Consider the following 15818-nt stretch of genomic DNA (forward strand, 5'->3'; position numbering starts at 1 on the left):
GGGAGCATCTTCCTGACTTTTAAAGGTCATTCATTGTTGATTACTCTGCTTGACTTCATGAGTTGCAGTAATACCTATATTTTCTGTCAGGAGTACAGTGCCTAGCACTATTAGCTGCCCTGAAGCTTCTCCTAATGTGACAAACTTTCAAGTGAAAATTTATCAAATGTCTTTAAGGAAGATGAGCTGGCTTTAGACATCAGCCATTCTGTTTGTAGATAGGAACAGAGAAATAAATAATGTAATTTAGAAGCTGCCTCTCAGTCTGTTTTGACTTCAAATGGACTTCTGTGATCTTTTCATCTGTCATGCTGACAGGTCAAATTAACTTCTAAGACAATTCACAGTCCTTTAGATCTTGTGTTTGGAGAAGGCAGCCCGTGAACTCTGACTTTCTCTAATGAGACAGCATGGTGGTACCCACACACCAGATGCTGACAAAATCTTGCTTCATCTCCTCCTGGAGTGGATATTTATGACTTTGTCAGGTGGGCAGAAATGCAGAATTTAAAACTTGAAGTTTGACTTGTAAGTGCAAAAAAGAACCAAAGATTTCTGCAGCCTTTGTGGGAGCTAGATGGTTTAAGTGCATGAGGTTGGAGGGGAGCGCTTAAACATATAGGAACTCATGCAGACATAGAGCTGTCAGCTTACTCACATTTTGTCACTGCAAGAATCAGCTGCACAATTATGAAGAACCTCTGATAGTTGGCAGATTTTTGATTACCTGCCTCTGCCAGCTAGCACTCCCACTTCAGGGTGCTGAACCAGTAAGTCCATGTGTAGCCTTAACCAGACTGTCACCCTTGCCAGCACTTTGGACTGCAGAGGGATATTTGTAATGTACATGAACTGCATGAGTCATGGCTACTTGAGCCTCATTAAAAGATGCAATAGCCTATCTCAGGGTGGGTTTTCAATTTAGCAGTTTTATTAATTTGATGTATTATTTCGCCTTCATTTGTATCCTAAGAGGTGAAGATGGAGAAAAAGAAGAGAAAACCAAGGAAGACAAAGGAAAACAGAAATTAAGACAACTACATACACACAGATATGGAGAACCAGAAGTTCAAGAATCAGTATTCTGGAAGAATATCATTGCATACCAGCAGAAGCTTCTTGTAAGCTGTTCTTTAGCTTATGTGTTTAGCTGTTGGCAGGGATGTGTTCATATTCTAACAATGTAAAGACAAAATAGCATCTGCTGAACTACATTTTTCTATCCACCATTGTCCATAAAAAGGATATGAAGCAAAGGTTTAATGGGAATGTTAGAGAAAAGAAACACACAAATAACCTAGTGTACAAGAAATTACTTCTTAGGAAGACAATTATTGTCCCAAACCTAGACATACAGAGATGCCTGTGTATCATTGGAAAACATCCATACATTTTTCTGGGAACAACATTCCTGAATTTTTACAGTAGCTAGTGAGACAGTAGGATTTATCCTTCCCTGAGAGATACCTTTGGGAAATTACAAGCTCTCTTATAAAAAGAATCAACTAAGATACAATGCTTAACCTGAAGTGAATAATAAAAGATGTTAGAGATTTTTTTGGTTGTGAAATAGCAAATTAGTATTTGTCAAACTTTCCAAAACCTGTAGAAAATAAGACTTAATGAAAATGTAAAACTGCATCTGAGACTCTCTCAGTAAAATATCAGATAATATTTGCTCCATAACTGCTCGAAATCCATGATTTTATTAGCTAGGATATTCCATTCCTATTCTCTTTGGCTAGAGTGAAATGCAAAACAAAAGGAAATACACCTTTGCTATGTATATAGAATGTAATTGTGTAGGGATGGCCGACTTCTAGCATGAGAACATAGCAAAACTACAAAACTGCAGTCAAAATCATATTAAGAAATTCGTGTTTAAGTTTGGTTTTTGAAATGAGATAGATTTTTAGGCCAGTCACATTGCAGTCATGTGAATTTAGCTTAATTTTTTCTAATAGTCTCATTTTGTGTTTCACTAATAGTCATCTATGATTAGGACTGGAAAATGGCAGAATTCCTGTTGGATTGTTAAAGCATTCAAAATGTGTGCTATAAAGGTTTGTGAGTAGTCAGAAAGGGAAAAGGTACATTTCTGCAGTCCTAGCATCAAAATGTCATAAAAAGCTTTCTATTCATGGTACTCAGGTCACACATGAATTTTTGCTAGCCTGGTAAAAATGCAGTTGATTTTGGAATTGAGAATATTTAAGATAAACTTATATGCAGGAGTTTTTACTTTTTGGTAAAGGTAGTAATTTGCTATGAATATTGAACTACAGGGAAGATAGGTACTTCTGTATTGTTACTACATTACCCTTGCATTGTGGTGTCTCTATTGTCTCCAAGTGTACTAAAAAAGCCAGTGAAAAAGATCTAAGAGGCAATTAGAAATCCTTCATCCTTTGTGAGTGGAGTGAATTGAAAAGTCCTTTATTCATTATTGCACATGTAGAATAAGAGAGAACTTGTACATCACTCAAAATGTTGGTTGGTTTGCAATTTTTTTAATGTTTATAATTCTATTAGGATGTTCTATAAGGAAAAAAAAATCCACAAAAAAACCCCCTCTAAGTAGCAACTTACTAATAAATGATGGTTGAATCTTATTAGGCAAAGTATATTTATGTTCTCTTCTCTTTTCAGAATTATTTTGCACGGAACTTTTACAACATGAGAATGTTGGCATTATTTGTTGCTTTTGCCATCAACTTTATCCTTCTTTTCTATAAGGTAAATTTCTTAAAATATTACTTTTCAAGTTGCACATTGGAAAACATCTGGGTTTTGTAGTCAATATGCTAAGGTAAAACTGCCTAGCCTAATAGGCTAAATACCTGCTTCATCCTGCAACTTCAGAAATCTAACATGGTGACAGCTGAAATGTTTGTGTGAAGTAAAAATAGACTTCCAGTACACAAACAGCTATTGACAGAGCACTGTGCTGGGACAAAGGCAACAGGCTGAGAGGCACACCCTTGCCTTAGATGCTCCATTTACCATACTAGTACAGTGAACCAGCCAAGCTGAGCCTTCATAGATAACTTAAACTAATCCATGTCAGTTGAGATGTTTTCTTGTGCCATTATGCTCTCCTGAAAGGGTATGTACAGCCAGTCACATCATCTTAAGCTGCCTAGAATATCACTGATTTTGTCAAGACTTTTAGTATCAGTAATGCAACTTGTTGGACTTGAATCATTTTCTAGCAGAGAGCCATGATGATAAAGACTACTGTCAGGGGTTTCTTCTGAGAGGGCTGTGCCTTTCCTTGAATTTGAAGTGATAAAAATTCATCATGGTTCAGAATTGGTAACATGGACTTACAGTGAAAAATAGGGAAAGAAAAAGCACATTATGACAGACTGGTGTAACAAGATGAAAAGGTCTTGCTGAGATAATCTTTGAGGACATTTTTATGCAAAAGAAATCTTTCTTTAAAGTTTTTTTACAGGTATATTTTCCCTTGGTATCATCTTTTCAGCTCAATTACTTAGCTTGTAGTATTGTAAAACTCCTGTCAAAGGAATACAGCTGCAATATTAAGTGTTTTAAACAGGTCTCCACATCTGCTGTGACAGAAGAAAAGGAAGAACTTCCTGTGGTGTCTGATGGTGAAAGTACCAAGTTGAACATCCTGGAAAGCGATGATGAGAGGGTTATTGCAGTGCATTATGTCCTAGAAGAAAGCAGTGGCTACATGGAGCCTACACTGAGGATTTTGGCCATCCTACACACAGTCATCTCATTCTTCTGCATCATAGGGTATTATTGCTTGAAAGTAAGAAAAAAATCTACTCTTTTTTTCTAGGTCTAAACTTCTTTATCTATTTAGAGGTATAATTTAGAACAAAGTCAACCTGCTTAAGCAGGTTGGGGTGCTGTGTAAAGAAATCTGTTTTGTTAGTGTAATGTACACAGAAAGTGTTTGTTAGATGATGTGCCTGTTCAGGAAGCTGTAGGCCAGAGTCAGGCACAGTTACAGCGGTAACCTGCTTCAGAAGCTGCTCATGACTGTCGAAGACAAGGTGTGAATGCACGTGAGGGAGATGACAGTTTTAGATGCTGCATTACCAGTCTGTCATTTAGGTCATTTGTAAAAATGCAGCATTTTGGATTACTCCTGCTGCATATTGTGACTCTATAAAATGCCTGCTGTTCATACAAACAGACTGCTGGTAGTGTTTTGGCAGGAGCCTAAGCATCTTCTACAGGAATATCTTGGAGAATATCTCTGTTCGGGATGTGAAAACTAAAGATGTCACTTCCATTGGCAAAATGCTGGTTGTGATTTAAGAAAACTAATTGCCATAAATCTCTGGAGCTGGGGGAAGTATATCTGGCATGTACTTCCCCAATTTTTACACAATTCCAGGGTAAAAGCTCTAAGTCAAAGTGCAGGACAGTGCTAAATTAAATGGACCCTTGATATGATCCAGCTGCTCATTTGTCCTTACATCTTTATTAAGGTCTTATGTGGTCCTAATTATTTTTCTTTTCCTCTTTTAATGGCTAATAATTTATTCTGTTCTAAAAGACATGATCTTGTAACTCAAGAAAATGTTCATCATACTACCACTTTTAGTGTTTATTTTCATCTCTACTTTAAGTATCCCTACAGGTCAAGAGATACTAAACCATTTTTTTTTGTTGCATTGATTGCCATGCACCATGAAAGCTTGGGTTTCTGGTTTATGAGATGTTTTCTTTTCCCACCTCATATTTGTTTGTTTCTACTATGACTTTTTATGCTACTTTTTTTTTTAACATTTATTTTCTAACTAGAAGGGAAAATCATTATTATCAATATTTATATTAATTATTTGCATTCTTTCCAATTCTGAAACCAAAATATGGTCCAAATATGGTTTCGGTCTCTATTTTGGAGATCTTTAAGTCCAAAATCTTCTGAACTGCAGTTCTGTGTGTGATAAGTTTGCTTCTAAATATTGCTTAGCATGAAATCCATTGCATCTTTCTCATTTAACTATCTGAAGATAGTTTGGAACTCTTTTTTATTGTATCTAATGTAATCACCATATTACTTGAGTAGTCTTAATTTTCATTATTAGTATTTAAGTATACTCATGTCTACTCTTGACTGCTATTACAGTTAAGGTGTGTAATGCAATGTGGGTGTATTTTGGGACCTGTGAAATAGTTTCGGTAAAGAGTAGAGTTAACTTTTTTTTTAGTAAGATATTTCTTAGAAAAATCCTCTCAACTTTGACCACTATTTACGTCTGCCTTCTTGAAATGTACTTTTGAAGTCATCCAGCTGATGAAAGAGACTTGTAGGTGAAGCCTGCCTAGTTGTCTCAGCTGCTGACAATTCTTTTTTTTGTTCCTTACAGTCTTTGCTCCTTGCAGTGAAACACTTGGTTTCCCACTGTGAAACCTCAAAAATTCTTTAACAAATAAAAGGAGCCTCTAACATCTTTGGGTATCAAAATTAAATCCAAAAATGTCATTCCAAAATAATATTTGGAAATAGAATTTCTAAGGATTAAAAAAAATATTTTAGCTCTCTTTCACTTGACTACATCTAATCCTTTCATAGCACTGAAAAACTGTTTTAATTTGAAGTATCCCTCTTCAAGTATTTTGACCATCTTTTTACAACTGTTTAGTACACTGTAGGTTAAAGATTCTGAATGACCTGATCATAGTGTATCAGTACCTTTACTGTGTCCTGGGGAATTGTTAAGTCTTTTAATTTTTTCAAGTCTTTTAATTTGTTAAGTCTTTTTAATTTTTTCGCTATTTTTTCTTTCTTCAGTTTTGATACTTATCTCTTCATAACAACCAGCTTTTCCTAAACTTAGCAGACATATCAGTGCATTTTACATAATTCCTGTATTTTCTTTCAACTGCAGGTTCCACTGGTTATTTTTAAGAGAGAAAAGGAAGTGGCAAGGAAATTGGAATTTGATGGGCTATATATAACTGAGCAGCCATCAGAAGATGATATTAAGGGACAGTGGGATAGACTTGTAATCAACACACAGTGAGTTTTTACTTACTCTGTCTCATTATAGCCCTGCAAGTAATTGTTCTTCTATTTCCACAATTACATATCATCTGTCTTGTCGGAAATAAACAATTATTAGGGACACATTTCTAGCAAGGATATACAAATTTTTCAGGCACCTGCAAGGCTAATTTTTACTATCACTTTTACTATTACTGCTTAATCTTATGCATTCTCATATTTTTGCCTTAAAATTATTTCTCTTCATGAAAGAAAAAAGAAATAGCATGGGTTTGTTTTGGCAAGGACAGTGATGATGGTTGTGCATTGCTGTCAGTTCAAGAGTGAGTTATGCTTTGCATCACATATTTGAAGTTCTGTTTGTCTGCCTGGTGGGACTGTGTGTGGGATGTAGGTGCTCTAGAATCCTGTCTGCAAGCATTGGCTGTGCTGTGCTTCTCACATTTACATGGTAGGCTGAACACCATTTGGCAACTTTCACTCCAGAGAGTTCACAAGTGACTAACTGGTGATAGCCACCACATGGGGAGACTCTTAGAAACAGAATTGATATATATTTGTCTAAAATGTAATCTTGTTTATCTATATTTTTCAGGTCTTTTCCAAATAACTATTGGGACAAGTTTGTGAAAAGAAAGGTAAGGCTTATTTTTAAAAATATTTATGAGGTTAAAATAAAATTCTAATGCATATTTCTGTTCATGTTTGGAAGAATGGAGACTACGCTTCTTTGAAATACAGCTTTGATGTAGTGTAGATTTCCATATCCATAATTTTAAAATACACAAAATTCCTTACCATGTTCTTCCAACTATTTTTTTTATATATTTCTAACTTCTTCTACATACACATTTTGTATAAAACAGGAATTCAAATACATTCATGAAAACACATGGAGCATTTTGTGTGTGCTAATATGTATAAAGCAAATTATGTAAAATATCTTGTCTGCATTTATGTATTCTCCTCCATACACAAAGATTGGTGTCCCTCAGCCAATAGAAGGTTAAAAAGTGGTTAATAAGAAAACAGGACAGATTGAGATATTTTGGCACAGGGCATAATCTGGCAACTATAACTACCTGAAAGGTATATACATGCACCGGCCTTTTTTGTCCCTTACCTCTCTATTTTCCCATGGTTTTTCTTCCTCAAGTCACCTAAATCCATCTCTTTCTCCATCTTTTCTTTCTCCCTGTAACATCCAATAACATCCCGTTTATGGGATGCATAGTGTATGCATCCCTTGGCATTAATCCTCTTAGTCTGACAGGTGATCTGGAGAGTTTTTACCAGTGATTCATTTTACCCATTTTGATGGGTCCCAGATTTGGGTCTGAGGCATTCCTGGGACTGCTGTGGGAGGGACCAGGCAGAAGAGCCATTCTCTGTGGATCTGTAGGGTGTTGGTTCATTCACTATGAGTCTGTAGTTTGGGTTCCTGCCTGCCACTGTGCCACGGTAGTCTCCTAGGCTTGAGGAAATGGGCGTTTAATGGGATGATGGCCCTGGGACCAGCTGGGCAGAGCATTCTTTATACTCTCCTCCAAGCTTTGTGTCTCTGGGCTCCTTTGTGGGTGTGCAGGTGAGCTTTTATTTCATAAGTTAAAGATCTCTCTCTCAAAAATTGTCCCCTCTAAGCAGGGACTGCAGAAGCTCATTTGTTACAAGTGCTATTTTAAATGTTCTCTCAGCTTGCTTTTAAGAAATCTAATGTTTGTACAACAGGTTACAGCAAAAAATGATCTTTCTAGTGCATTTGGTCACAACGGAAGAAGAGGGTGTGCATGTTATTGGATCAGATTTACCCCTCCTTCACACTTAAATGCAAATCTTGTATCATACTTTTGGAAACGTCTTTTTTAATACTCTTAGCTCTTCTGCTTTGTAACAGTCTTAGGTAAACCTGACCAAAAAAAATTTCTTTGAATTGTGTATTCATTTTTTTTGTGGAAGATGTTTTTTTTTTTCATGTTTCAAGTTCCTATATACAGACTTCTACCTATCTGTAGCAGTAGGGGAAGCAGTAGCTCTCACAGTGTACTTGAGAAAGTACATTGCTTCTGTCAATGTAGTTGGTCAATGAAGGCTCAAATCAAAATGAAAGGAGTATGGTTTTAAGTTGTGTGAAGATTTGGTACTTTAGCTTTGGCTGAGGAACTGTGCTGTATGATTTAACTGCCTTTAAACACACTATTTTACAATGAACCTCTTCTTTTATATATATTTGTATTTTAATCTGCATCTACAAAATAATTTGTATCATGAAGCACTGTGTTCAGGCTTGTTACAAAAAAAAAGCTTCTCTAAAAATCTGCAAAAAATGTCATTAAATACTTAAAGTGTTTCCTATTAGAAAGCTAGCAAAATACCATCTCACTTTCAGGAGTCACTGAATTATGATCTTTTTATAGAAAAATTTGTATTTCTTTGACTATTCCTTTTAAAATGAGAAGAGAGATTATTTAGGAAGAAGTTGTGTGTTCAGTCAGAATGAAAGCAAGTAAATGTTTATTTCCAGCAAAATTACTTATCAAACATGTTAAGTTTTGTTAGAATGAGATAGGGGCTAGTTTGAATTCACTGAAAATAATTTTTTGCTGTAAGTCTGGTGTATATTCAAGATTTTGTGATCACAATGTTATCCATAGTCATGAAGCTCTGTTTTCAGGCTCCTTGTATGTTAAACCTCTTGTCTTCATATCCAGGCCAAATAACTGCTGATCTACCCCACTGATGAATATTTTTGAATATTCCTTCTAACTTTAGGTAATGGATAAATATGGTGAGTTCTATGGCCGTGACAGGATCAGTGAATTATTAGGAATGGACAAAGCTGCTCTTGATTTTAGTGATGCTCGAGAAAAGAAGAAACCAAAGAAGGATAGCTCCTTTTCTGCTGTGTAAGCATTTCCCCACAGTTTGTTTGCGATTGGGTTTTTTTTTTGTTTGGTTTTTTTTTTTTTTTTTTTGGGGGGGGGGGAGGAGGGAGTGTCTGTAAGTTAAAATCAAGCATTCAAGGTTTGTAATTCAGACAAAACATCTCTTGCTCATTTATGTATATTTGCATTAGAAATAAATTCTTATGTTGAATAATATAGTAAATTTATTTAATTATAGACAATGTTATGCAGGATTCCTCTGGTTTTTTAAATATGAAGATTTAGTTCAGTGCACAGCTGCTTGAATACATCACATTCCCACTCTTTTGATAGTGTCATTACAGCTGGGCTGGAATCTCCTTTTCAAGTTCTCAGTTCAGCTCAGCTGGAAAGAATTGGCAAAAATGGCACTGTGTGTTCTGATTATAAAAGACGGAATAAATTTTGGTGCTAGTGCCTGCTAAAATCTTGGAATTGCATGATTAATCTTCACATCCTTTTATGATTTGTTTTCTCTAAACGATGCATTTATTTATCATTTGGGAACAGAAATAAAGAGAAGCCCCTAGACATTCAGAGTAGCAAATTCTCCTTTGTAGGGCCATCCTCAGCTTTTATAAAGCACTGCAAAAATGTTTTTTCTAGTTTTGTGTTATAAAAAAGGTATTCAACTAGATAGAACATATTTTAACAGATGGAATTTTATTGCTACAGAGATTCTGATGTAAGGGTTTATTTAAAGTTTTCTTTAAAAGGAACATTTTATCTATGAGTGTGCAAGGATTATGAGATGTAGGCAGTGAGACTGCTGGTAGATTAGAGTTGCATTGAAACAAGAGCTGATTTTGTAAGGATGGCTTTTTCATCCATCTTTATAAAAGATGGAGACTAGTAAACCAGGAGTCTGTCTGGACAATTCATCAGGTGCAGTGTAAAGGCTGAAGGACTCTGTGGCATTTCAGCACTAAACCAAATTTAATATTGTGGCAGAAGTACTTTCTGGAATGGTTTCTTCCACGCTGTTTTGCTCCTGCTAGGTTATCATAGGACCCGTGCTCGAGTTTAGAAAAAAGACCTACTACTTTTATTATTGGTATAAAAACAAAGTACAACTACTTTCCCATCCTTATGTACATGTACTCATATGAGGAGAAAACATTTAAATAATGTTTCTGTGAATAAACTTGAAAAAACAGACCATAATAAAGCAGTTGGCGAAGCCTGATGAAATATTTAGTTTAAGAATCATGTCTGAAGGATGCCTGGTTTTTTTAACATCTTTAGTATCTCCTCTATGTTATATACAGTTAAAAAAAATTTATGACCTCATCCATCTTTAATGTTCTCCCTGGAGGAATCATTCCATTCTCATAACAGATTAATATGTTGCAGGAAAATAAAAAAACTATTATAAAAATTTGCAGAACCAGTTGCATTAAAAAATATACTCTTCAGGAAGATACATTTGTCTCCTTTTTAACAGTTTCAAAAATGAATACTAATGAAGCTACTAAAACTTGCACGTATTCCAGATTCCAAATTTGACATATATTTACCATGCAGTGAAGAGGGAGGTGGGAAAAGCATTGGAAATTACCCCTTACTGCAGTACTTTGAGAAGAAAATAGAGAATGCTGTGACCTGGTGCAAGTTGCAGCTCTGGTGCTTCTGCCTGTGCCAGGAGAAGGCGGCACAGGCTGAGGCCAGACCAGGTGCCTGTGCCTCACAGCACAGAAATGCACTGCATAGCATTTTCGTCTTCAATACAAGTGAACAGGTCTCTTTGACCCCTAGCTCCTACTTTTTCTCTCCCTTTTCCTTTGGAAAAATAGCCTGGGATTTGCATCTGGTTTTTTTTGCAAGGAACTTAAAGCACTCCACTTGGAGGTGACCATGCTTCTTCAAAAGTTTCTGCCTATCCCACTGGATTACAAAAATCTGCATTTTACTGACTCTGGAAGAGCCATCCAGCTCATTGTTGCAGCCTTGAAAATTTTTCAAATGTATTTATTTAAATGTGTGAATATTTTAATGATTTTATAATTATTTAAATATGCTGCAGTATTATTTAGCTGTAACCAGCTTATAAGGATGATGAAGTTGGAGCTCTCCTGTAGATTAGACAGTAAAGACAGTTAAATTTTGCACACTGAGACTGCGACAGTGGTGCTGTTTTTCCATTGAATTAGTTTCTTCTTTTGGGTGGATGGTGTTAAATTAGATGCATCATGGATATACTGTTTTTAAGAAAATAATATGGAAGACACAAACATGAAAGTTAATTTTCAGAGGTGCCATCATTAGAATTATTTCCCTGTCTCTTTACCTTTCTAACTGCTTTTGTTTCTGTGATCATTAGTTGAATCAGAGTCAATTAGAAGAGGCAGATAAGGCCTCTTGCATCTGCAGCAAGTAGTGACATAAGGCTAATAAAGCAAGGCTTCTGTCAAATGCTCACATGGTAGAAGAATTCTTCTACTTTGGAGAATAGAAAAATTGTAAATAATTTTCTCCTGGAAGATCTGAAGTTTTTGTAGATTGGTGAGAAGTTAAACCATAACCTAAATGTGAAGTGTACAAACAATTAATGCAGTTGGCCTCAGAATGTGGAAGAATTTAAGAGACCTTATTCTTCCTTGCCATGAGAAACAATAATCTCGGTTTTCAAAAGATTCTGAAGTGGGTAACCCTATTTTTAGTAATGTTCTCAGAGAACAGGATTGTTCCTGGGAAACTAGTAGACTTTCTCCTCATGGCAGTCTATCTCTTGCCTGTAGTGGCTAGTGAAAAAGTAAGGAATTTTACTTGCAGTAGTGTTTACACCTGAAGTCTCAAGATTTATGCTCTTTCTATGATGACACTACAGGATTTAGAAAAATGTGGATGTGCCTGTTTGTCTAATTAGAAGTGCGTGTCTGCGAGTGGTTAAGGGCTTCAGATGTTGTGATTGAGAGGCAGGCATAGTTCACTGTTAATGTCCAAATTCCTAGCCTGATCCATTGAAAGGAATGATTCCCATATAGGAATCTCAATTTCAAACCTTTCCCCTTATGGATGCTAATGTAAAATACCTCCTCCTTTGATTATTTACTTGGGAGTCTTAAGCCTAGTGGATCCTTGCAGAGGTTCTGTGCAGGGTACCTCAAAATAATAATCTATTCTGTGCTCTGTCTTGAAGATACGCAGAAAGCTTACAGGCACCCTATAACTCATTGTTTTGTTTTAGTTAAATGGTTTCTTTTTTGTAATGATCAAGTGGCACCATCCTCAATGAAATATCGCCTGTTGGTGTTGTTCAGAGCCTGGCACAAAATTTTGACTCAGTGCAATAAAAAAAGGTATTTCCTACCTAGCTGAAATTTATAATGTTTTTTATCTGATTGGATGCTTTCTGTATTACAAAAAACAATATTATTATTTCTGTGCTACAAAAAAGTAACATTAATAGAAGATTTTCCTAAGTACCTATATCAAAACTCTTTAGCTGGTAAGAATTATCATATTTTCAATAATGATTTTCCTTATATCCTTAGAAAAATGGATATTAAATTTTCTGAACAAGCTCTGAGATTCACCTGATCTAAATTTGTCTTTCTTTAATGTCATCCAATTGTGTCACTCAAGGTATGCTATAAAATCTAAGGTAAAGAATTGGCATTTTCGAGTGCAATTTTGGTTACCTTTTTTTGACTAATTATTCAGGCTTAGGTGGGTTGCATTATAAAGAAAATGAAATACTTTTTTCTCCATAGATTTTAAAGGCAGTTTGTGTGCATGATAACATTTTAGAAATCAATCAGCATTAGTAAAAATGTGAATTAGAACAAGGTTCTGATGTATTTCAGCATTTGGAGAAATTGATCAGCTGTGTAATCCTGTTATGCGACAATACACTTCCTACAGATTGTGTTTCATGTTTTCTAGTTGTGCTATAAAATGCAAATTTTTTTTTTTAATTTTTACAGGCTAAATTCCATTGATGTTAAGTATCAGATGTGGAAGTTAGGAGTTGTTTTCACTGATAATGTAAGTTTCTCAGTATATACATATATGTATATATTCATGTTCTAACATGAAATATGCCCTTGTTAATGCAAAGTGCTTCAACGAGAGGTGTGAAATACTCTGGATTACATTTATTTTACTACAAGGAGTAAATCTTGAAAGCTAAGGAAACAGTGTCGAAATATTTTCACAGTTACATTGGTACTAGTTAATAGAACTTCAGTCAATTCCTCCCCTCTTTCTGATATGCTTTATTAGAAGCAATAAGAAAGCACTGCACCGTAGAATTAGAAAACTGACTGTATGAATGCTAATTGCCATTTTTCCTGTTGTTCGTAAATATTATGAACACTTGAATGGAGCACAGTTGGATCAATATAGTTAATGTATCTGGAATTGCTAAATAAGATGTGTCACAGAATGACACAAATTATTTCAATAATTTTAAAAAGGGAGTCTTTAAAAGAAAAAAAACAAGGAGAGATAAACAAGAATGTTAAAATGCAGTTTAAGAAGTCAGTCATCATATGATTTTTCAGTCTTGCAATTATTGTTTGCCTAATTACTTAATTTACTGGTAAGAAAAACGATTAGGGGAAAATTATTTTGGAATTAGGACTGATGGAAAATGAAAGTGTAATCTGAAGGCACTCAGGAAAAGTGGAAACAGGAAGCCTCCAGGTCTAGAGACAGAATGCTCTGTACAGTGTTTGGTTGGGACTAGTATTTTTTTCAAGGGATGGAATATAATTTCTCTTATAGAAACTTGTCTTTAAGTTCAATAAAAATTAATTGATAGAGGATCAGATGGAATTATCACTTCTGATTATTTAAATAATACATGTATGTTTAAATAGGAGGTTTTGTAGCTCAGATTAATTATAAAATTCCTTTTGTTGCTTGCAGAGTCCTGTAATTGTCATTAGCTAACTTTGGGCATTAGTATTTTAATGTCATTATTTAGAAATTATTAAAAAATAATTTAAATCAGAATTATTTTTATAGTAGAGACATTTACAAATAAAGGTTTAAGAATTTCAAAATTAGTTTTTATAATATAAATTCTGAATTTCTTGATTTTGCCTAACGTATCTTGTGGATGATGTATTTGAGGATTTAATACTGTTGCACAAATAGAAAATTCTCAACAATATCTAGACAATTCTCTGTTTAAAAAGAATGATTTTCTATTTAAAGAAAAGCATACTTGAGAAATTTCTACTTTTCCTTATTGTTTTGAATTAAGTTAGAGATGAAAGCCATGAATTTTATTTTAAATGTATTTGTTTTTTCTGTTAGTCTTTCCTTTACCTAGCGTGGTACATGACCATGTCAGTCCTTGGCCATTACAACAATTTTTTCTTTGCTGCTCATCTCCTTGACATTGCAATGGGATTCAAGACCTTACGAACTATCCTGTCATCAGTTACCCACAATGGCAAACAGGTATCAACTGTCCTCTCTTCTCAGCTTTTTTACTTAAGGAGTACAAAGGAAAGATCAGTTCATTACTTGAGTCAGGTACTCTGCAGGTTGACAATTAGAAATGTTTTTTCATTGTGAACTCCAGAACTTGAGTTGATGAGGAAACTAGGCAATGGGATTTGTAAGCAAAGGAAAAGTAGTCTCCCTTCTAAAATAATCCTGAAGTTTTAACAAATTACCTATCAATTAAGGAGACATTATTTATAAGGCATGTTTTATATCTGGGAGAAACACGAATGAGCTATCAATTTACAGGATACTGAAGCTCCCTCTCAGCTGCCTTCCATTAAACTCAGAGTGAAATCTGAATGATGGTGCAGTTGAGCAGTGGAGTACTTGTTGCTGCTTTTCTGAGATAATACAATATTAGATACAGGTTTTTTTTAAATATGTGACTTCATGCATGTGAAAAAGTAAAGTTGCCTTCCTACTTAATTAGTAGATATCTGTATCTCAATTAGATACTTGGTGATAGTAATATTACTATTAGGTACTGAATTTTCAGATTTTTTTATTTGATTATGGGGATTGTATATGATTCTAATGGATTGTTTCATTGTGTATATATGCACAAGATTTGTCCTTTTTTTACAATAAGTAAAAGTTTTCTTGCTGCTAGTAGATACAGTTTATAGTTAGTTTCCTTTTTTTTTTTTTTTTTTTTTTTTTTTTAAAGAAATGGTAAATCACAATTCCTTAGTGGTGTTACACCCATTCTGTAATTTTGTCTTCCAGCTTGTCCTCACAGTGGGATTACTGGCAGTAGTGGTGTACTTGTATACAGTAGTGGCATTCAATTTTTTCCGCAAGTTCTACAACAAGAGTGAAGACGGTGATATGCCAGACATGAAATGTGATGATATGCTAACAGTAAGTCTTAGTTTGCCTTTTTTTTTTCTTTTTCTCAAGCTGTTGTGGTTTTGTCCTGACCTTCTTGTTAATTGGTATTCATACAGTCATGTCATTAGCCAGCAGGCAGGAAAGATTGTAATTGAAAGCAAAAGGACAAATATGATGGACATCCTCAAAAAATAGATAGATTTTGTGTATGCTCAACAAACTCATGTATAAAGGAATAGAAGAAATGTGATACTATACTTTGCTATAATTGTTAAAAAAATGCAAAACAGCTACAAGCTGTGAAGCTGCGCTGGCTAAAGGGCAGCACTTCAGAATCTTGAAATTTGACAGGTCATTCAGGAGGAGGGTCAGTTATAGGCAAGCATTTTCACAAGTAATGCAAATACTTAAACTCTTGTTTAAGCTTTGAAATCCATCAGTTTCCCTTAGCTTAAATTGCCATAGTTATCTTTAATAGTCAGTTCAGTAACTACTGTGCTCAGAACCGCTTTAAATTATTTTGTTCTAACTACAACAGTGCCAGGCTTTAGAGATATGGGTGCTAGGTAGAGCTTAAACCACAAAGAATTTCCAAGATGCATTGCCCTTGC

The 15818-nt window shown here is 34.9% G+C and overlaps 1 protein-coding gene across 1 annotated transcript in view; it reads left to right on the plus strand.

Annotated features, from left to right (window-relative positions):
* RYR2 (ryanodine receptor 2) overlaps positions 1-15818 on the plus strand; it is a gene marked incomplete at its 5' end in the record, with an annotated part of 385437 nt that overhangs the window by 360572 nt on the left and 9047 nt on the right. Inside the window, 9 exons of the mRNA XM_083858180.1 lie at positions 974-1121; positions 2650-2736; positions 3563-3784; positions 5880-6010; positions 6591-6633; positions 8765-8898; positions 12843-12903; positions 14182-14328; positions 15103-15237. Of these exons, the coding sequence (XP_083714306.1) occupies positions 974-1121; positions 2650-2736; positions 3563-3784; positions 5880-6010; positions 6591-6633; positions 8765-8898; positions 12843-12903; positions 14182-14328; positions 15103-15237 (1108 nt within the window). The remainder of the gene's footprint in view (positions 1-973; positions 1122-2649; positions 2737-3562; positions 3785-5879; positions 6011-6590; positions 6634-8764; positions 8899-12842; positions 12904-14181; positions 14329-15102; positions 15238-15818) is intronic.

The sequence above is a fragment of the Zosterops lateralis genome, assembly GCF_965231275.1.
Source record: "Zosterops lateralis genome assembly, chromosome: 3".
Taxonomy (NCBI): Eukaryota; Metazoa; Chordata; class Aves; order Passeriformes; family Zosteropidae; genus Zosterops; species Zosterops lateralis.